The 22,495-nt window shown below is 35.0% G+C and overlaps 1 protein-coding gene across 1 annotated transcript; it reads left to right on the forward strand.

Moving 5' to 3' along the window:
• Nucleotides 1–42: 42 nt before the first annotated feature.
• Nucleotides 43–19,017, forward strand: LOC100366440 (mitogen-activated protein kinase kinase kinase 9-like). Its single transcript, XM_002731545.4, has 10 exons — nucleotides 43–1,092; nucleotides 3,007–3,187; nucleotides 3,608–3,756; nucleotides 6,546–6,721; nucleotides 7,766–8,012; nucleotides 8,343–8,471; nucleotides 8,572–8,781; nucleotides 9,070–9,828; nucleotides 10,322–10,477; nucleotides 14,805–19,017. Exons 1-10 carry the CDS (start codon nucleotides 396–398, stop codon nucleotides 15,029–15,031), a joined length of 2,931 nt encoding a protein of 976 aa, XP_002731591.3. The 5' UTR covers nucleotides 43–395; the 3' UTR covers nucleotides 15,032–19,017.
• The last annotated feature ends 3,478 nt before the right edge of the window (nucleotides 19,018–22,495 follow it).

Raw genomic sequence — 22,495 nt, forward strand, 5'->3', positions numbered from 1 at the left:
TATTGGCCAATCAGTGCTCATTTATTCTGACGCCCTGTTTGGCAGGTCAAAGTACATACAATGTAAGATGGCGGACACACTCGTCGTCGCTATCAAAATCGAGGAGATATGGGTTTTTTACTAGACTCTACGATACTACCAGAAGATCACCGAGCTCATAGGATACAAAGGAATGTCTTCATAAAATTGTAATGTATCTCAAATTGTTCCGAGTCGATAGGACGTTCACCCAGGTAATTCCTTCGGACGACGTGAAAAAGTGTCTATCCCCGCTTGACCAACTTTGCAAGCAGTGTATGATAGATTGTCAATATACACTCAGAAGCAGTGGCTTCCTGTGTGGCGCCAATCTTAGCCTATTGAAACGCGTTTTCTAATGCCCTGCTCTCTGCCCAATGGATCACCGTAATCGCAGTGCCAACATGCTGAGCCAATTTTGGACAGCGATGTTCGACTTCGAGGCAGGGGCGGAAGACGAGCTGAGTTTTAGACAAGGAGACCTTATCGAGGTCCTTTCTCGGGATTATAAAATATCTGGCGATGATGGTTGGTGGACTGGCAAGCTGAAAGAAAAGATCGGTGTATTTCCTAGTAACTATGTATATCATCACGTCAGACAAACCCTTAATACTGTGGGGAATAAGGGCTTCGGAAATAATAGAAGGGATATACACATACCTTTTGAAATGAATTTTAATGAATTAATTCTAAGTGAAGTTATTGGTGCAGGGGGGTTTGGAAAAGTATACCGCGGGATTTGGAGAGATGAAGAAGTTGCTGTCAAAGCTGCTCGACATGACCCTGACGAGGATATAAGTGTAACGATGGAAAGTGTTCGCCAAGAAGCTAAATTATTTTGTATACTTTCGCATCCAAATATTATACACCTGAAGGGTGTATGTTTGAAAGAACCAAATCTTTGTCTTGTACTTGAATATGCCCGAGGTGGCGCATTGAACAGAGTACTATACGGTCGGCATATACCGCCAGATATTCTTGTTGACTGGGCGTTACAGATATGCAGAGGAATGAATTATCTTCACTGCGAAGCACCAGTGCCTCTCATTCACAGGGATCTTAAATCTAGTAATGGTAGGTATTGTTAATTCATAAAAAATAAAAAATCATGGTAAAATAAATTCTAGTGCATACCTTTGATTCAAGCTAGCAACTGTAGGATGAATTTGTTGGTAGTTAGATGGCCTACATATCTGAGATATAGGACAAACACCTGTGGCATCTTGTATACAGTATTGCTTTGAAAATGGCAGCCATTGTTTGTAGTCCCATGACCTCTATAATGGGAAGAATGCAACTGAACAGTGGAAACCAACACTTAGGTGGTCACACCAGGTTTTTGAAAGTTAGTTGGTTGTGAATAAAATTTTGATATTATATGCCTATATACAAATATTGGTATATTTTACTTGCTTGCTCATTTCATTCTATACTGTATCTATCCTACTAAAAATCCAAATTTCCTTCCCAAGGTTAAACAATGATTCATCTAAAAAATACCTGTCCTATTTAGAGGTTATTGATAGCTAAATACTGAGATCATAACATACACAAGTAGTATGTGATTAGAAGTGATGTACATGCATTTCAGCATGGATTTCTAGAAAACTTTCTATATTGCTTTCAAATCTCATTAAAATGCTGATAAGTATGTGCTGTTTTTATGATTAATGATAGAGAATTGTAACATCTTTAGATACTCATAAACTATGATGATTGTTCAGCAGATGACCTTGTTCCATTGTAATCTTTAGTGTAGGGACACCTCAGTGTAACAACACTAAAAGAATATTCTCTATCAGAATGTTACTTTATTGAGTACACTAGTGTTATGCAAATTATTAATGTCATTTGCCTATCATATTTATGCAAATGTGTTCACCTCATCTAGTACTAAAAGAATACAAGAAAGTTTTATTTCACATATTTAGACATACATGCAAGTACTTTCATTTTAAACTCTGAAGTTCTTTAAGATATATTCAGTGAAACTTTTCTAAACTGATCTCCAATAGGATTAAGAAACTGTTCGGTTTTTAAACAGGTCAATACTGTTGTCTGCTTGATTTGCTGTTCAGCTATGCTCTTAAATTGAACAATAAATAAATATAAAATATGAGTATGTCACCCATTATCTGGAAAATAACCCATCATTTTAGAATGAATATATAAATGGCCCAGTGTTCTCCCTGTGGCTAATTTGCATAACAATAGACTAACCTATATTAATTACCTCTGTTATATTCATTATTAGGATTATTAAGCTTTAAGCTCTTATTATATAATATTAGTAGGGAGAACCCTGAATGCATACTGATAGGAATTGCCAATTCTGGCACAAAATACTTTTACCTGTATTCTCATAATTGGATCTACCTAAAACATAATTGATCCTATTTTGTTATATTGTCTCGTCACAGACAATTAGTGTCAAGGCTGAAGTACATGTTGTTTATATATTTACTATGATCCGTTAAGGCAAGTGATTTACTATACAGTTGTCCTAATGGCAATTTTATTTGTCATGAGTTACCATGAATGTAATAACTTTTTGATAAAACTGAATACTGTAGAATACTTTATTTTTGCTATTTTCGCTGAAGGGGTGATTCCGTGAAAATAAAATGCAGCGAATGTACTTTTTTTCCTATATTTCACATTAAACTCGTCAAAAATCAGTGAAAATAAATTACAAGCAAAACGCCCAATAAGCCTTTTCAGCGAAAATTAATTCCAGCGAAAATAAAGTATTCCACAGTATTCTATATTACTGTAATTATAATACTGGTCATTATTTGTGCCACCATACTTCTGTTAACTGCTTTTCTCGTTGTAGCATAGTAAACATTCCATGTGCACTATTTGCTTGCTTGTATTGACTTGTTCCAACAATACTATTGTTGATGGTTTCTTTTCAAGGTTCCATGTACCCTTGATTGTGTTCTTGATGTCCTTTTAATTGTACTTTTATTTTTGCATATATTTCAGTTCTACTTAGTGAAAAAATAGACAATAATGAACTTACAAATAAAACATTGAAGATCACAGACTTTGGTCTTGCCAGGGAATTGTACAAGACAACTCGTATGAGTGCTGCAGGGACATATGCTTGGATGGCTCCTGAGGTCATTAAGACGTCTATTTTCTCAAGAGCTAGTGATGTGTGGAGGTAAGGTCGTTCATTGTGAATGCAGGGTCACATTGTACTCTATACATTGACTGTTGATATAACCATAAACTCTTTAGCTTTGTGCATGTATATATATACATTTACATCATTGTACATGCAAGCGTAAGATGCAGACAAAAAAGTTTCTGGTCAAATTTTCTAAAATTGATGCGCCTCCTAAATTTTGCCACCTAAATATTAGTTAAACATTTTTCACATTTTCCATAACTTACATGTCTCTGTCAAAATTTGTGAAAAGTATGAACACAATTCTGCAGGTTTATTTTGTGGTCTTTAAAGGATTAAAATTGTGCTTTTGTTTTTTCATAAAATGTTTGATTTGTGCCTAAAAAAAGCTAATTCTCAAAGAATGATTACCAGCACCTATAATCTAAATGCTATGATCTGTTTATCTTGTAGTTTTGGTGTGCTATTATGGGAATTACTTACTGGTCAATTACCATACAAGGGTATTGATGGCTTAGCAGTAGCATATGGTGTAGCTGTCAATAAACTCACACTGCCGATACCCTCTACATGCCCTTCACCATTCTCAAGAATCATGGAGGGTGAGTACTTTGAAAATTTGGTACTTCTGATACTGTATTTGCTCTATTTTATCAATATTTTGATGATACAACCAATGCAATTTTTAGCTTACCATATTTGTCCGACTGCATTTTTTATGCCGAGATCAATTCCATCAGTTCATACTTCAACATCGATAATTCACTTCCGCATTGCATTACCAGAATGCTTTCAAGAGAATTGTGTTGGTACAACACATCATTTTGATTGGTTAATAAAAAACTTCACCTGTCAGGTCAGAGATTTTAATCAGAGTACTAATGTACCTGTACCAAATTTTATTGAATTGTGTTTCATGAGATGTCAGTGGAACAGCGAAAATTAGGCTATTATAATGCAAATTAGGTAATTGATATGCATGAATTTTAACTAAAAACTAATCTTTTCTGCACATTATCTGTGTAGGAAGTGAAATTCTTATGATATAGTCATGTCATACATATACATTTTGATAATTTGCTCATCTTATATTTAGCAATCATTTTTAAAGTGCTGATAGTTAACTGAATGAGCATGTTGGTAAACAAACATACTACGAGAACCAGTTGTACATTCCTTCATGGTTGAATAGAATATTTCAAAGAAGGGAGTAGTCAGTATGCAAATAAGACATTGATGTTTTCTTGAATCTCTATTACCGTACTTCACATACCATAAGCCCAGGGGCCTGAACATGTTCATTTAAGTACACATATTTTATTACAATATGATAAACATACATTTGTACTGTCTGAATTTACGGTTTTAAAATGGGTAGAATCTGTGGGGAAACGGTCAAATACAAAATACAAGATCTATATCATTATCTTCGTTGTGGAATAGTTTCGATCATACGAACTCTCAATGAAATTTTCGCCATGATGTTTTTAGCTCCGCGGAGCTTATAGTATTACAGATTGTCGGTTGTCGTCGTCGTCAACTTTTTTCTTGTTGAAAATCGCAAGTCCAATTGCTTTGAAATTACATATCTAGGTACTACTAGTGGACTTCTCTCAGATTTGTTCATTTCATGATGATATCTTTAATTCTCTAATTTTCATGAATATTTTTGTAATTTTTAGTAAAAAGTGATATTTTCAACTTGTTGAAAACCGCAAGTCCAATTGCTTTTGAAATTACATATCTAGGTACTACTAGTGGACCTCTCTCAGATTTGTTCATTTCATGATGATATCTTTAATTCAATAATTTTAGTGAATATTTTTGTAATTTTTGGTAAAAAGTGGTATTTTCGACTTCTTATTGAAAACCACAAGTCCAGTTGCTTTAATACTATACATTTTGTACATTTTTTAATATCTTCAGTTCTTTAATTGTAATGTGCATTGCTAACAGCGGAGCTATTTCAGCCGAGAGGCTGCTTGTTAGTTTTTGACTCCTGTGTGCGAAGCACAAAAGGGAGTCTTTGCAGTTACCCTGTCTGTATGTCTGTATGTCTGTATGTATGTATGTATGTATGTATGTCACTTTTTTTGTTCCACCGTTATCTCAAGAACCACTAATCAAATTTTGGTGAAACTTGGTACATAGATGCTCTGGGATAATGCGCAGACTTGATTAGGTTTTGGTAAAAATCTATGAATATTAATTATCTAATTTGAATGATAATTAACTGATTTCAAGCTGTTCCATGACTGTTCCACTGATATTTGAAGAACCACTCATTGGATTTCAATGAAACTTGGCACATGGATGCTCTGAACTAATGCGCAGATTTGATTAGTTTTGGGTAAAAATCTGTTAATATTATTAATTAGCTAATTTACATAATGATTAATCAATTTTCGGCTTTTCCACTGATATCTCAAGTACTAATCATAACATTTCAATAAAACTTGGTACATAGATGTCATATGACACTGCACAGACCTGGTAGTGTTTAGGGTAATATCAGTACATATTAATTACCTAATTTGCATAATTAATTAATTTTCAGCTTTTGATATTTCGAGTAGTAATGATCACATTTCAATGAAACTTGGTACATAGTTACTTGAGGACTGTGCAGAGACCTAATTAGTTTTCGGGTAAATATTTGTGCATATTAATCACCTTATTAGCATAATTAGTTAATTTTCAGCTTTTCACCTGATATCTCAAGTATTAATCATCACATTTCAATGAGACTTGCGACATTTTCTAGGACTATGCAGAGACCTGATTAATTTTGGAATAAATAATTGTGCCTATTAATTACCTAATTTGCATAATTAGTTAATTTTTTGCTGTATATGGCTGTTGTACTGATGTCTACAAACCACTCATTGGATTTCAATGAAACTTTTAAAGAGTACCCATCACATTTCAATGAACCTAGGACTATACACCATATTAGTTTTTGGTAAATATGTATGCTTCTTAATCACTTAATTAACATAATTAATTAATACTGATATCTCAAGTATTGATCATCACATTTGAATAAAACTTGGTACATAAAAATGCTCTAGGACAATAGACATCCTGATTAATTTTGGGTTAAAATCTGTTCATATTAACTCTCTAATTAGCATAAGAATTAATATTTTTGGGGTTCTAATCACATTTCAATGAAACTTGGTACATTGTGCAAACCTTATTAGTTTTACACTTAAATCTGTTCATATCAGTTACCTGATTTACATAATTAGTTTTCAGCTATTCCATCAATATCTCAAGTACAAGTAATTTTTAATTAATTTTTAATGTGTCTTCAATACTCTCAGCACACGGGAGTTCTTTCTAAGCTTTCTTTGATCATGATTATTATTATTCTCAATTTTTCTTTCAGAATGCTGGCATGCAGATCCTCATAAACGGCCATCATTCCATGAAATTTTGGACCAACTAAATGAAATTGCTGAATCTTCTTTTATCAATACACCATATGAATCATTCCATTCCATGCAAGAAGACTGGAGAGTGGAAATTGAAGCTATGTTTCAAGAACTTAAGATGAAAGAAAAGGTAATGGCACTTTATTGCTTATTGTAAAATAAATCATCAAGTTTATCCAAGGATATTCATTAAGTCAAAGTCAAATCTTAAAATATGCAACAGGACTGCTTTTTGGTATTGCTTGTTTTGTGTACCAGCAACAGAAACTGTTTACAATAAGTCCATTCCACTTTCATCTTCTTGTTGTACAACTACACATAGAGTGCATGGTTCACATAGAGTGCATGTAAAACTTTGTTTGTACAAGAGATAAGTCAATCTGTTATTTAATCCCCTACATCACATGATTCACCACCTTCTCACATCTATAGGGTATCGGTTATCATCAATTTGTGTTGTTAATTACCAAATTTGCATTTGATGTTGACTGTACAATAAAACACTGAAAATACAGGATATCCTGTTTATTTTTCTAATTTGCATATGCAAATCACCAATTTCACTTATCCAATACAGATTGTTTTGCTATATGTGTATGTTTGTGTTGATAACTAGAATTTATTTAGTATTATTTTATTTATTTTAAGGAAGACCAACAGAGCAAGTCACATTAACAGACAGGGGTCAAAAAAATCACAAACAAGTACTTATACAAATAAATACTATGTGAACAAATCGGATCAGTACTTTATGTACTTACAAAGACAATCTAAGACAATCTGACAATAAATCTGAAGATTTTAGATCAGTGGAATGGTTTTAAAAATTATACATCTCTGAAGAGCAGAATGCTTGAGCGCATTTAATTAACTAATCTAGGTAATTTTATTACCAGGGTAATAATGAGGTAGATATGATGACGGTATTATTTATGATACACATGGATGTGACAGTCTGAATTACACATCATTTGTTGAGTTTTGTAGTAATGGTACTTTCTGATTAAGCCCACAGTGTACTATACTTAGTATGACATTTGTCAACCCTTTGTCTGAACTATTTCTTCTTTACTTCTATGTCATTGACCTTAGCTCTTTGGACAGAAAAAAAAGCTTACTTGATTCAATACACAAGTATTTCAGTTGCATATTTTATTGGTTGTTTGCATAACAGGAGTTACGTTCACGAGAAGAAGAGCTCTCCAAAGCTGCTTTACAGCAGAAACTACAAGAAGAGTGTCTCAAGAAACGTGAACAGGAGCTAGCCGAAAGGGAGATAGACTTGCTTGAACGAGAACTGAACATCATGATTTTACAGCAACAGCAAGATAAACCAACACCAAAGAAGCGAAAAGGAAAATTTAAAAAAGGTAGACTCAAACTGAAAAAGGAAGGTGGAAAAAGAATCAGTATGCCTTCTGGTGAGTAAACTCTTGCACGATTGATTAACAGTTAATGATGCTCACAGAATCAGATGTTTATGGACTGTGAAATCATGTATCACCAGTGTCTGGAATTACAAATGATGTGTTCATACAGTTACAGCATTTATGATGTTCTGATGAAACATCAGTAACATAAAAGTATGTCCTCTGGTGGACATGACATGTAGATGTATGAAACATTTACATTTCATCACTGTTTGAAGCATACCCTGAAATTTAACAACAATTGACTTTATGAACTTCTCATAATCACCCATAGACCATACTGAATGTACGACTCAGCACTGTCTGTCATTTGTTTTTCAGATTTTCAGCACAAGATTACTGTTCGTCCGTCGCCTCCTCCAGAAAGGAGAGGTCCTCGGCTTCCTAATAGTCCAGATAGCCCTCATAGCCCTCCTGCAAGTCCTTTACCAAGGCTCAGAGCTATAGCATGTAAGTAATCTACCTACCTAGCTAGCACCTTCTTTCAAAGAAATTCTATTAAATGAACACACATAGATGTGTTAACTGTATCCACCTTTTCTGTTCATAGTACCCCCAGGAAACAAACCTCAGGTAAAAGGCAAAACATGGGGACCAAGCTCTGTTCACCAACGTGAGAAGGAAAGACGGAAACAGGCTGCCAAACTACGCTCATTGGCTGATGGAAATAGTAAAATGTGGTCTAGCAGTGCACCTAATCTTGGCAAAACACTCAGGAGCTATGGACCTACCCCAGGATTCAGTTGTGTACAGGAATCAGGTACTTTCTCACTTTCAATCTTGCAATGGCTAATCATTATTTGCATCTCTCTTTCAATTTATACAACTAGACTTTCTATATAAACTTGTTAAATTGACTAAAAAATGTTGATAGTTTACAGCTTGGTTGAAACATACAACTATAAACTATTCTTAAAATATTGTATTGTAAATAATATATTCTTAAAATTTTGTTTGCTAACATAATTGCAAGCGCTTCTCAGGAAGTTTTGATATGCACCTCTGTTGTAGATGCTACTGATTTTCACAGTGTCTAATTTTTCCCTAGAATATGAGGAGGATGAATGGCCAGATGAGCTTGGAATGCCAAAACATTGGAAAGATATACCTCAAGATGACAGAGATTCACCAAGTAACACCCTGCGAGCAGTGAAGAGACGCACTGAAATAGGACTTTATGGTGCAGCGGCTATCCTGGCGTCTGTTGCCATTGGATTTGACATTCGTGGTGTGAATCTAGCAATTTACCAAAGTGGATCTGTAGATCAGGAACGAGAACGCTTTAGCCCTGTCACTGTGCTGGATAATGATGCTACTGGTACGGACCAAAGACCATCATCATTTATTGGGGGTTCTTCACGGATGCCTTATGATGCCATTGGTGCATCACCAACTCCGTCGGCTTCTTCCACAGCGCGGTTAATACAGCTGTCCCCAATATCTTCAGAGAATTCATCCCCAGACTTCAAGAGACAAGAATCTTATACAGTGTTTGATCCTCAAAAGACTCCAGTGACTGTTAAAGAGAATGCTGCCTTTGCATATAAAGATGAGCCGACTCTGAAATTTGTTAATGATGTTGCTGCTCAGTTCAATTACGCACAACCCAAACCTCAACCTCCAGTGCGGTCACATCGACGCACTTCATCCGATGGCAGTATTGGTAGTTTTAAAACACCCTCAGACGCAAGTGGACCTATCTTTGTTCCAACTAGAAAAGAGGAAGTCATAAATGCAGGCAATGGTACTGACATGTCACCTCGTTTTCCTGACCCACCACTCCCACCTCCCAGAAGATCCAGCGGAAGTAAGTTTACCTGTCATGTTATTTCCTTTTCATAAGGATTTATTCTTGTTTTACAAAATATTCAGTTCTGTATGTTTGCTCATTCACATAAGCTGCATATTTGAAATGCCTTTGTCAACAGAAAATTGCATCAACTATTACAAAGGGCATAGACAGTATATCCAGCAAGTTAGTATCTGAGTGCTTCGGTTATGTGTGCAAATCATTTAAAACCTGGTACATAACATTGCAGAGAATGGTTTCCCAGTATTGATACTGTTCATCATACTAAGACAGCATGTTTGAACATGTTTGCATTTGGCTCACTAAAGGGGCATGGTCACTTGAAATTGTGTCTGTAGTTAGCACTGTTTGTTGTGGATAACATGAGTACTAACTATAAATTAATGCTTACGAATATAACTGCCAAAATTAATTGGATAACATACATTACTGCCAATCTTAAATAGAAAACAACCACACAGTATAATAACCCTCTCGTCTTTAATATCAGTTTTCAGTCCCGAGAGCACTGTACCCGAAAGACCCCGAACATTGGAGATTCAAGCACGTCCGCGGCCACTAGGTTCGAAAACAAGATACCCCTCACCATCTCGGTATTCGACAACATCTACTATAAAAGCATCGCCTAGCAAAACGCCGACAACTGGTAAGTTAAACTGTCGCCCATGATCTTGATGTCTTCTGCCTTGCATCTCTGGCCTGCTTTGCATGTTTACAAATTCCTGTTTTTTTTTTGTTAAATTGCAGTGAAAGTTACTGAGTTATAGTTACTATAGGCTGCATACTGTCAGATGGTATCATAAGAAGGTGGGTCTGCTGGGTCCAATCTTAAAAGATCATTCTGGGATATAGAAACATAATTCGTATTAACCCTCTCGTGATTGACATATAATTTGTCAAAATGACTTGTAACAAATTTCCTCCAAAATACCTACATATAATATCCACCAAATACCTACTTGTCAAACTCTTCTTTGACTGAAGTACATAATTTCCTAAAAATCCTAATAACAATTTTTGGAATAATTTGGAAACAAATTCTGCAGATCACCTAATTTTGACCAAAGATTACATTGGCTTTGAAAGGGTTAATATTCTGTTTAGTCATCCTGTCAGTTTGGTCAATGTACAACCACTGACTGATGCTTGAATTGTGTTTACATATCCTGTTCTCATCTTTTGATATTGTCTCCAAGAATCCTCTTCTCTTCGGTTGTCATTAATAATGTAGTATAAAATATAGAAATACTTGTCTTCCAATCACCCACCTTCCCCGCCATCATTTCTTATATAACAAACTTTCATTTCAGTCCTTGTTCATCAGGTCCTTAACAATGTAGACTTAGTTTCATAACTCACAAATTATGGTTTGAATCAATCTATAATACTGAAATGAAATGTTATGTTGTGGTCAGGTTTTGAGAAACGCCACGTTTTTCTAGTTAACACATTGCCTGTTGAAAGCCTCCATAAATATATTGTAAAACATGTCAAGATGTCACTAATTTAGAATAAAGTATCTTCTCACAACGAGATTTTTGGCACTTTAGCTAAATTAAGATTCAGTTAATTCATGCATGGAGTCAAATTAGCTAAAATGACATGTAGCTATTTAAACATGTTTTACAGTAGCTAAAATGAATGGGGGAAAATAACAGCGTCAATAAGCTATGTGTTGTCATGATTTCAAGCTTCAACTATGACTTAGAGATACATCATTGTATAGGCATTAACAGGGCACTATGTGTAGTATTCAGTAGCTCAAAAAAACTCTTCAAAATTACATCCAGTGTGAAAACTTGAACAACTTTCTTTAATACTCCAAATTGGCCTAACACATGGAAGTGTATTTTTACAAACTGGCTCTGAATACAGTGCTGCAGAACACCGATTGTTTTACATTGATGTTTCTTAACAGAAGAATAAACCAATGAACGACTTTGTTTTTAAACAAAATAGTGAAATTACAGTACAGTAACTTAATAGCCACAGTGTTACTTGATAAGTTGCTGAAAGCATGGATTGTGTCTGTGTCTATTGTACTGGAAAGCAACAACATGTCAACCAAGTACTTAGTTCCTGGCTACTTTCTTGAGTTCCTTGTACCATAAAAATTGTAATTGAAGCTAGCATTGTAACCCCACGATTTATAGTGAGAGTGGGTATTTACAGTTACAGTAAATTTATCAATAATGAAAAGAACCAAAAACATGTGCACTGCTACTCTGAAGCTCATTCTCTCTTATGCATAGAATGTTTAGAATGTTCTTATTAGAAAAAGTATAAATTATAAATAGCAGAGATAATTTAAACTATGTCCAGAGTGTTGTCAAAGTCGAAAAAAAATGGCATGCAACTGCTAAAATATGATTGGTGTTTACTAAGTGACTTTGGCAGGTGAAATTTAAAACTAGATACCAAAATAATGTCTGCTAACATATTGAATCAATTGTCTTGAATTTTCGCCTTCCTATGAATGGAAATATGCAGGGAGCCTATATAATGAGATCCTATACTGTGTTTAAATAGACTACAAGGAAACTACCAAAATTTAAATTAAGAACACTTGGGGAAACAAATTGTCTTGTTTCTTCCAAAACCCTACACACAGTGATCGTTGAATGAAATATGTGCATTCATGTATCAGGTCATTGAATGCGTCTGTATTTCACGATTTACTGTTCAAAATAGTGACCATGCTTGCTGAAGGTCTAATATTCTATTTATAGATTATGATCTAAGCATTGCTCGAAGCAAGTTTGAGTCTTGGGTTAAATTGATTTAATTTCACGTTTTGATAATATGGTGATTGTTATCAGACAATTTTGTACAGTACAACATGACTAAAATGTTTAATTTTGTGACACTTTATTTCTGACTCCCGTGTGCAAAGCTCACAATGGGAGTCTTTGCAGTTAGTCTGTCTGTATTTGTATGTGTATGTATGTGTGTGTGTGTGTGTCCGTCTGTTCCACTAATATCTCAAGAACCATACATCCTTTTTTGATGAAACTTGGTGCATAGATGCTCTGGGCCAATGCGCAGATTTGATTAGGTTTTGCACAGTCCCTCTATCCCCGGTCTGGAAACAGCTATTGTCTAATTTCCCGCTGTGCTCGGACTGCGCTGGGTATGGCTTTCTGCGAAGCATTGTCTCTTGATATCAGAACATTCTATTGAAACGAACGATTCATTGTTCCCTTCATGTTCTAGTTTTTACAACCGAAAAAAACATATATTTTGATAATTTATATAGACTTAGAAGCTCGACACAAGTCTTTAGCCGGCAAGTCTTTCTATAGTGGCATATTGACATTATTATTCGGGAATATCGCACTTAAATTTGAGGGACTCAGTCGAGGACCGCAACTTGGAACACGTCTGACAACCTTGACCGGTTGGGCCCTTCTATTCGTCATGTGTTTTAGAAAGATCAATGTTTTTTCATTTATTGGATAGTTTAAACCTAGTTGTAGTTGGTGAATCGGTTTATTGTGCTTGTTTTATTATATTATATACAGTATGCATATCATATTTAGGCATCACTTTTTCCATTCAAAATAAAGATGGCCTCTCACCGATTCATTGCCATTCGAATTTTCGTGTCATTATTTTTGTTTCCAAGCATATATTTGGGATGTAGTTTACAATGCTGGTGGCATCATGTCTCTAAGAATAAGATCCTGCAGTATCAATTCTTTAGCACTGCCAAAAATTGAGTAGACAGACTTTTTTTTTCGTCTCGATGAGAATTTATTTACGAACGCCATTTTGTTTTTGATTTACTAACTTGCTCGACTCGAGTCAGCGGGTTGGCCCATTTTATAGTATGAAAACTACGTTCAACCATACTTTGTTTTTATTGTGAATAGATTTGTACATTAACCTTTTAGTGATGCGGTTAGTTTTTTTCTCAGATGTTTGTATTTTGACAAATCACGATAATATGTTCTGTTCTGTTTAAAGTTTGTGATCACAGTGTTAAAGTTAGTGTACGCTCAGCTTCGTGGCTCTTTGTCATTGGGAAAATAGACTGCGAAGCGTTTCCAGACCGGGGATAGAGGAACTGTGGGTTTTGGTAAAAACCATGAGTATTAATTACCTAATTTGCATGATAATTAGCTAATTTTTAGCTGTTCCATGACTGTTCCACTGATATCTAATGAACCACTCATTAGATTTTGATGAAACTTGGTACATTAGATTTGATTAGTTTTAGGTAAAAATCTGTGCATATTAATTTCTTAATTTGATTAATGATTAGTCAATTTCCCATAACTAAATCAAGTTTTCATTGTATTGATAATATAGCTTGATATTTGTCAGCCAAGAAGTTGTTTTTTAGATATTTTAAGTTCACAGAAGCATTCTCTACAACCACGTCACAGTCTTACTACCATCTCTATGCACTACAGCAATGTCCTCTGGTGAGGTCAAGACTACCTTGTATGCAAATTAGGACTAATGAGAAGCCTTGTTGTAAAACGCAATAAGTTACTGATAGTAGACAACTTTTTCATTAAAATATTTATTTTGTGCATAGATATATAAACTATGATAACATTCACATACCAATAAGTATGGACATCGGGGTAGTAAGTTTTTCACAGGCACTTTCAGTTGTTTGTAAAACATATTATTAAATCTCAGTGGACTTGAATTTCAAACTTTTGTTTGATCTTGCAACATGCATTGATTGAATGATTGCTGAACTATTCCGGGTCCTGTTGTATAAACATTTATAATTGTATCAAGCTTTTAATTTTTCTGAATATTAGACAATATGATCAACAGTAGTTCATATAATGCGTATAGTGAATCAAAACAAAAACTTGATTTCTAAGAAATCAAAACTGCAGAAGTGTCTTAGAATTGGGGTCGTGTTTCATATTGTACTACTTATTGAAGCCTGGATATTATTTGGTGTTTTATTTCTCGATAGATTTACATTTCTTGAAATTGTTGTTTTGCAGGAAACCTGACAACCATGAGTAGAAATTACAGTGAATCTAGTGATGCAAGCACACCTACACAAGGAAGAGTACATTTTGAACCAGAAACTATCACAATCCACCGCAAGACTTTATTGGATGAAGAGATGGAAGGAGAAAGTGCCGACAGCACGTTACCACTCGTCACGCCAAGACCGCCACCCCCTAAACAGCCCACAATAACAGAGTTGGAAATGGAGTTTTTATAGCTTTCATAGTGCTGATATAAAGTGTGTGATGTGTGTGTAAACAAGTTGTCTCCTTGGCAACCATGCATACCTTTGATATGGCTACGAGCTGAAGCAATACATTATAACAAGCCAGTCAAGGTGTCAAGCAATTATTCTACTCTAATATATCTCAATTTATTTCAATATGTGCCTTGAGTATATATTAATGAGTCAGTCATGACTGAGAGTAAGTTTACTGCTAAAGTGTTGAGAATACATGCAGTCTTTATGTATATTTAAACAAATTCTGAACTGAAATTCTCAATGTTAGTCCTGCAAGCCCATATGTAACATAATTATTGAAATTTCTTGTCTGGCACAAGAAGCTTGACTGGACATTGATTATGATATAGCTGTGATTCTGAATGATGTTGTAATGTTATTATTATTATCTGATGATTCAATGCCCATGTTTTCCATTTGTCCATGTATTCTGTCATAATATTTTAGTTTTGTTATTAATTTTGTTATTGTTCTGTTGATTTTTTTAAAGAAAATTGAAGAATGGAAAAAAAATGCAACATAATAATTATATGCTGTTATTTTTATAGAATTGTAATCACAGGTGAAAAAAAGCACTTATACTACCTTAGAGGGGGGGGGGACACCATGTTACAATGAGGTTGTGTAATTGACACTACTAGTGCAAACTAACTAATACCCCAATGTTTGATTGTTCACTGGTTGCATACAGATTTTGAGGGAAAGTGACAAAATCCACAATTTCTGAAAAAAAGCGTTACCTGACTTACCAAAATGATATTAATAGTCAGTTATTTTCCATGATATCAAACCTCACATTTCTGAGACAATTTTTTGTAATATTCAGAAAACAAAACAAAAAAACTGTTCAAATTTTATCCAATGCATAATCTGACATGATATTATGCATAAAATGCTGTCAACAACAAATATTCTAACCTATTGTTTGATTTCACATGGTGTCAATATACAAATCCTTCTGTCCATTGCCATCATTGTCGACTCCACTTTCATCTCACTCATATACTGCCAGCCAAGAATTCAGTTCATTTTCACAAATGCTGCTGCTAATGCTGGTTCTTTTCGTTTTTAAGATTTGAAATCTTTTTTTATATATATATTTTACAAATTTGGCTTTGGCGTCTTTCAATTATGTGTACAGTTTTCTTCAAAACAAGTTTTATAAATTAAATTTTTTGGGACTAAAACAAACATTTACATGAAAATAGAGTTTGGTAAAATGGGATGGGCAGTTGGATTTTGAAGTATTTCATGAACAATTGAAAATTGATTGTTTTTTTGTTGGATATTAGCATGGAACAATTGTTGATATATTCAGGTTGCTGTGTCCAGATGCAAGTGGTTGTATTTCTACCTGAATTTTAACAATTCAGCCACAGTTCCATGTCTTGATTGCTGTAAACCATGTTTTAATATTTGTATACAGTGAGAATCATGTATTTAGATATGCAACAGTCTGTTTATTCACTCAGGGTTAACACAATAGCTTATTGTTTTCTAAAATATTATGAATTGAGTACTCTCTATCCTCCCAGCCTGACAACATTTGTGAAAGTATCACGGGCCTCTTAAACTCAGGAGCAGAACACATCATGATATTGTTGATGTCATTACGTTTTGTTCCTACCCCTATCACTGCCTAGTTTACCATGAATCGTTCTGGCCCAGCCAGACACCATTTACACTTCCCTCAACTTCCCTACCTAGAAGATTACCTCAAATACTGGTATTGTCAAGAGGCCCCGCTTTTGCAATGATGATGTCATGTCTGTGTGAGCATCTACTTTATTGTGTACAAGTGGTTTCAGGTGTGAGGAGTTGTTACATTTTCAATTCAAGGGTGCACATGGTAAACAATTCATTGTGTTTTGTCTTCTGGGGATGCTCACCCTTTGAAGGGCAAAAGTCTGTGTATTAAGCAGTGCCTGCAAAAATGCTTTAAAACAAGAAGATTTTTATGCTCAAAACTACAGCAAGATAGCAGTGTAAAGCATGGGGAGTGAAAAAAGACGCTTAGTTAGGTTGTCATTTTATTGCCAGAGCTGTACTGTTGTGATCCACTAGAGGAGGTAGTATGTTATTGACGACTATTGTTATCAATGACATGCAGTCCAGAAAGTCATGCCCAAGTAGTACCCCGACTAAGAGTAAATGGTAGAGAGCTCTTCTGACATTTCAAACCGTGATATAATGTATGTATTCCCATGTTACTTCAGTAAAACACCTCAAATTATCAGTTTCTGGCTATGTACAAGATTTATATTTATTACATTCAATATGCAAATTCTAATGAGGTTATTTGCGCAACATTTATGGGTGTGTCACTTTCAACATGTAAAAAACTTGATGTATATATTATACCCATATATTTAAATCTAAATTAATTCCATGTTGTGCTCACTGTCTTGGCAGTACAGCGCTAGCATCTAGTCTTTATCAATGTACACACCGCTGTCCACGAGTGTAAGCCTTTGCCTAATTGTAGTTTTATTGTCGTGGAAGCCAATGTGATTATTTAATAACCCAGTTTATTGCATGGTAGTTATAATAAAATGTTTGCAAGGTTGTACCAAAATATGCAAAGACTGATTTGGGGAACATTTGCATTTTTATAATCAGTAATAGTGATATGTTAGTATGATTACAATTGACACATGCAGCAATAAATTCTGCACTCAAGTTGTGTGTTTTATATAGTCATTAATCCCATACTATTAAACTGCAGTTTATGTACTAACAAATATCAATTGAAAACAGAAAAAGAATTAATTAATGATAGCAAAGAGTGATACTCTTAATAGTCTTGTACACAAGATCTAACCTTCCTATATAATCAGCTTCTTTATAGAATTGTACTAAACTGAGGCATCAGATTGCACATTGTACTGCTTTTAGCTGTCACTTCCAAAATTTGAAGTCTGTATTTGGGAGATTCAGCTAGCTATGCAAGAATATGTGCAGTGTTTGATTTGCAACAAAGCACCAAAAATTGGGACCATGTCATTAATCATGATGATTTTTTTAATTGGTAAATACATATATAAAAGATTGTGTTGTACTGTGAATCATGTTTGAATAGATAGTATGTGTAATATGTACAGTATCATAACCTAAACTAATAATGAATTACTGCAGTGGTCTTTGTAAATGCTCTGAGAAAGATCCAGATTGTGCCAAACCTCAGCAATTGAGCTGTTTATTTCAAATCAAGTATTACTAGTCAAACTAGAAATGTGAAATCTTTTTAATTATGCTTCATTTTATTTACCTTATATATAAATATATATTCCATATTTGTTCTATTAGTAGTGCAAGCACTTGCGTAAACTACAGAGGTGTTTCTTTGGACAAATAATTTGTAAGTTTGAGTATACAACAAATGTAATTAGGAGCTTGTAGGTGCTGGAAATGCGCTTATAACAGAGCAAATATGGTATATGTAATTGTTAGAGTGACTTTATACATTTTTGTTTTCTATTTGTATGCTCTTTCACCTTTATGTGTTCCACGATGGGCGGCCAGTGTACACATGTGTTTTTACGCTACTTGGCTTATTTCTTGCACATGTTTTGACCTCACTGTATGCATACAGTTGAAGGATCTGTGTCATGATTTGTTATTTATTAATCTGAAATATTTGTATATGTTCAGGGAAATATTAGTTGAGTTGTGAAGGCAACAAAAGCTCTTTTAGTGTGGATTTGACTTGAGAACATGGTGTACCCTGGCTGGCTGGCCGGCCAATTATCCCCCCCCCCCCTTCTTTTTCTTTTCTTATTATTAGAAGTGTGTTTTGACAATATCATGTGTATATTTATGTTTCTATAATGTATGGTAACATTGTCTATATTACAATTTTGAGCCGAACAAAAAAAAACTTTCCACTTTTGTATGTACAGTTCATTTATCAGGGAGGGCATTTAACAAAGAATAATAAAGAAGTCTCTTTCACTTGTTTTTAACTGACTGATTCATTCATTGTTTAGATTGACCTGAGTTGTGTCAAGTATCAACACCAAAATAAAAATGGTATGACGATACATTAAATGTTAAAGACTTTATCAAGATTTATGACATTGTTTTTTTAAATAGGTACATATCATTAATATGCAAAAGTACACATCATTAATATGCAACCTTTACATCTTAATTATGCACAGATATCTCCAATTTACCACTCAATACATATCAATGCAACCTACATAGGTGCTCTCGGATAATCCACTGACCTGATTTCTTTAGGGTTGAAATCCTTGTATATAAATGACCTAATTAGCATAAATTAGCCAATTTTCTGATATCACTAAGTACTTGTCAGGTTTCATATGTATGTTCTTTATAACCTTTCTTTGATTGGGTGTTTGGAAAGCAATGAAAATTGGAAGACTCATAACCATCGTAAAACATGCAAAGGAACCTCGTCTCTGATGACAAGTTACAACAATACACTTTTTTTTAAGTCTTTGTTTTCCTTTGAACCTTAAAATTGTTCACCATGGATTTGAATTTTAATAATGTACATCCATGAACTAGATGCTATACAGAGATGACTCCCACCGTGCATGGATATCATACTTACCGTAGTACATCCATGTACTAGATTATGCTATACAGAGATGACTCCCACCATGCATGGATATCATACTTACCGTAGTACATCCATAGATTATGCTATACAGAGATGACTCCCACCATGCATGGATATCATACTTACCGTAGTACATCCATAGATGATGCTATACAGAGATGACTCCCACCCTGCATGGATATCATACTTACCGTAGTACATGTACTAGATGATGCTATACAAAGATGACTCCCACCGTGCATGGATATCATACTTACCGTAGTACATCCATGTACTAGATGATGCTATACAGAGATGACTCCTACCGTGCATGGATATCATACTTACCGTAGTACATGTACTAGATGATGCTATACAGAGATGACTCCCACCGTGCATGGATATCATACTTACCTTAGTACATCCATGTACTAGATTATGCTATACAGAGATGACTCCCACCCTGCATGGATATCATACTTCCCGTAGTACATCCATAGATGATGCTATACAGAGATGACTCCCACCCTGCATGGATATCATACTTACCGTAGTACATCCATGTACTAGATTATGCTATACAGAGATGACTCCCACCCTGCATGGATATCATACTTACCGTAGTACATGTACTAGATTATGCTATACAGAGATGACTCCCACCCTGCATGGATATCATACTTACCGTAGTACATCCATGTACTAGATGATGCTATACAGAGATGACTCCCACCGTGCATGGATATCATACTTACCGTAGTACATCCATGTACTAGATTATGCTATACAGAGATGACTCCCACCGTGCATGGATATCATACTTACCGTAGTACATGTACTAGATGATGCTATACAGAGATGACTCCCACCCTGCATGGATATCATACTTACCGTAGTACATCCATGTACTAGATGATGCTATACAGAGATGACTCCCACCGTGCATGGATATCATACTTACCGTAGTACATCCATGTACTAGATGATGCTATACAAAGATGACTCCCACCCTGCATGGATATCATACTTACCGTAGTACATCCATGTACTAGATTATGCTATACAGAGATGACTCCCACCGTGCATGGATATCATACTTACCGTAGTACATCCATGTACTAGATGATGCTATACAAAGATGACTCCCACCCTGCATGGATATCATACTTACCGTAGTACATCCATGTACTAGATTATGCTATACAGAGATGACTCCCACCGTGCATGGATATCATACTTACCGTAGTACATCCATGTACTAGATTATGCTATACAGAGATGACTCCCACCGTGCATGGATATCATACTTACCGTAGTACATCCATGTACTAGATTATGCTATACAGAGATGACTCCCACCGTGCATGGATATCATACTTACCGTAGTACATCCATGTACTAGATTATGCTATACAGAGATGACTCCCACCCTGCATGGATATCATACTTACCGTAGTACATCCATGTACTAGATGATGCTATACAGAGATGACTCCCACCCTGCATGGATATCATACTTACCGTAGTACATGTACTAGATTATGCTATACAGAGATGACTCCTACCGTGCATGGATATCATACTTACCGTAGTACATCCATGTACTAGATGATGCTATACAGAGATGACTCCTACCGTGCATGGATATCATACTTACCGTAGGACATCCATGTACTAGATTATGCTATACAGAGATGACTCCCACTGTGCATGGATATCATACTTATAATAACACACCACACTGGATGTCAATACCGTAATTAATTAGAACCACTTACAATCAAAGAAAGCTTAGAAAGAACTCCCATGTGCTGAGAGTATTGGAGACGCATTAAATATAATTTGAAATTACTGAGCTGAAAACTAATTATGCAAATCAGAAAATTAATATGAACAGATTTGAGTGTAAAACTAATGAGGTCTGCGCAGTGTAACAGAAAATCTATGTTTCCAAGTTTAATTGAAATGTGATTAGAACCAAAAAATTATGAATTATTATGCTTATTAGGGAATTAATATGAACAGATTTTTACCCCAAACTAATTAGGTTTGTACATTGTCCTAGAGCATCTTTGTACTAAGTTTCATTGAAATGGAATAATTAGTACTTTAGATATCAGAGTGAAAGCTTAAAATTGGTTAATTATGCAAATTAGGTAATTAATATGTACAGATTTTAACCCACAATTATCCAGGTCTGTCTCTTGTCCTACAGCATCCATGTACATTCATTGGTATGTGATGTTTAGTACCTGAGATATCAGAGTGAAAGTTGGTTAATTATGCAAATTAGGTGATTAATATGCACAAATATTTACCGGAAACTAATTGGGTCTGCATAATTCTTGTCAGGTACTTGTCAGGTTTCATATGTATGTTCTTTATAACCTTTCTTTGATTGGGTGTTTGGAAAGCAATGAAAATTGGGAGACGCATAACCATCGTAAAACATGCAAAGGAACCTCGTCTCTGATGACAAGTTACAACAATACACTTTTTTTTAAGTCTTTGTTTTCCTTTGAACCTTAAAAGTGTTCACCATGGATTTGAATTTTAATAATGTACATCCATGTACTAGATGCTATACAGAGATGACTCCCACCGTGCATGGATATCATACTTACCGTAGTACATCCATGTACTAGATTATGCTATACAGAGATGACTCCCACCCTGCATGGATATCATACTTACCGTAGTACATCCATAGATGATGCTATACAGAGATGACTCCCACCGTGCATGGATATCATACTTACCGTAGTACATCCATAGATGATGCTATACAGAGATGACTCCCACCCTGCATGGATATCATACTTACCGTAGTACATCCATGTACTAGATTATGCTATACAGAGATGACTCCCACC

The sequence above is a fragment of the Saccoglossus kowalevskii genome, chromosome 2 (genome assembly GCF_978046115.1).
Source record: "Saccoglossus kowalevskii chromosome 2, keSacKowa6.1, whole genome shotgun sequence".
NCBI lineage: Eukaryota > Metazoa > Hemichordata > Enteropneusta > Harrimaniidae > Saccoglossus > Saccoglossus kowalevskii.

Bases quoted from the DNA above. Each gene is read 5' to 3' on its own strand.
- LOC100366440 (XM_002731545.4), top strand. From the start codon at position 396: ATGGATCACCGTAATCGCAGTGCCAACATGCTGAGCCAATTTTGGACA. The intron at 8,782-9,069 runs GTACTTTCTCAC...ATTTTTCCCTAG, and splicing joins CAGTTGTGTACAGGAATCAG to AATATGAGGAGGATGAATGG. The intron at 10,478-14,804 runs GTAAGTTAAACT...GTTGTTTTGCAG, and splicing joins TAGCAAAACGCCGACAACTG to GAAACCTGACAACCATGAGT.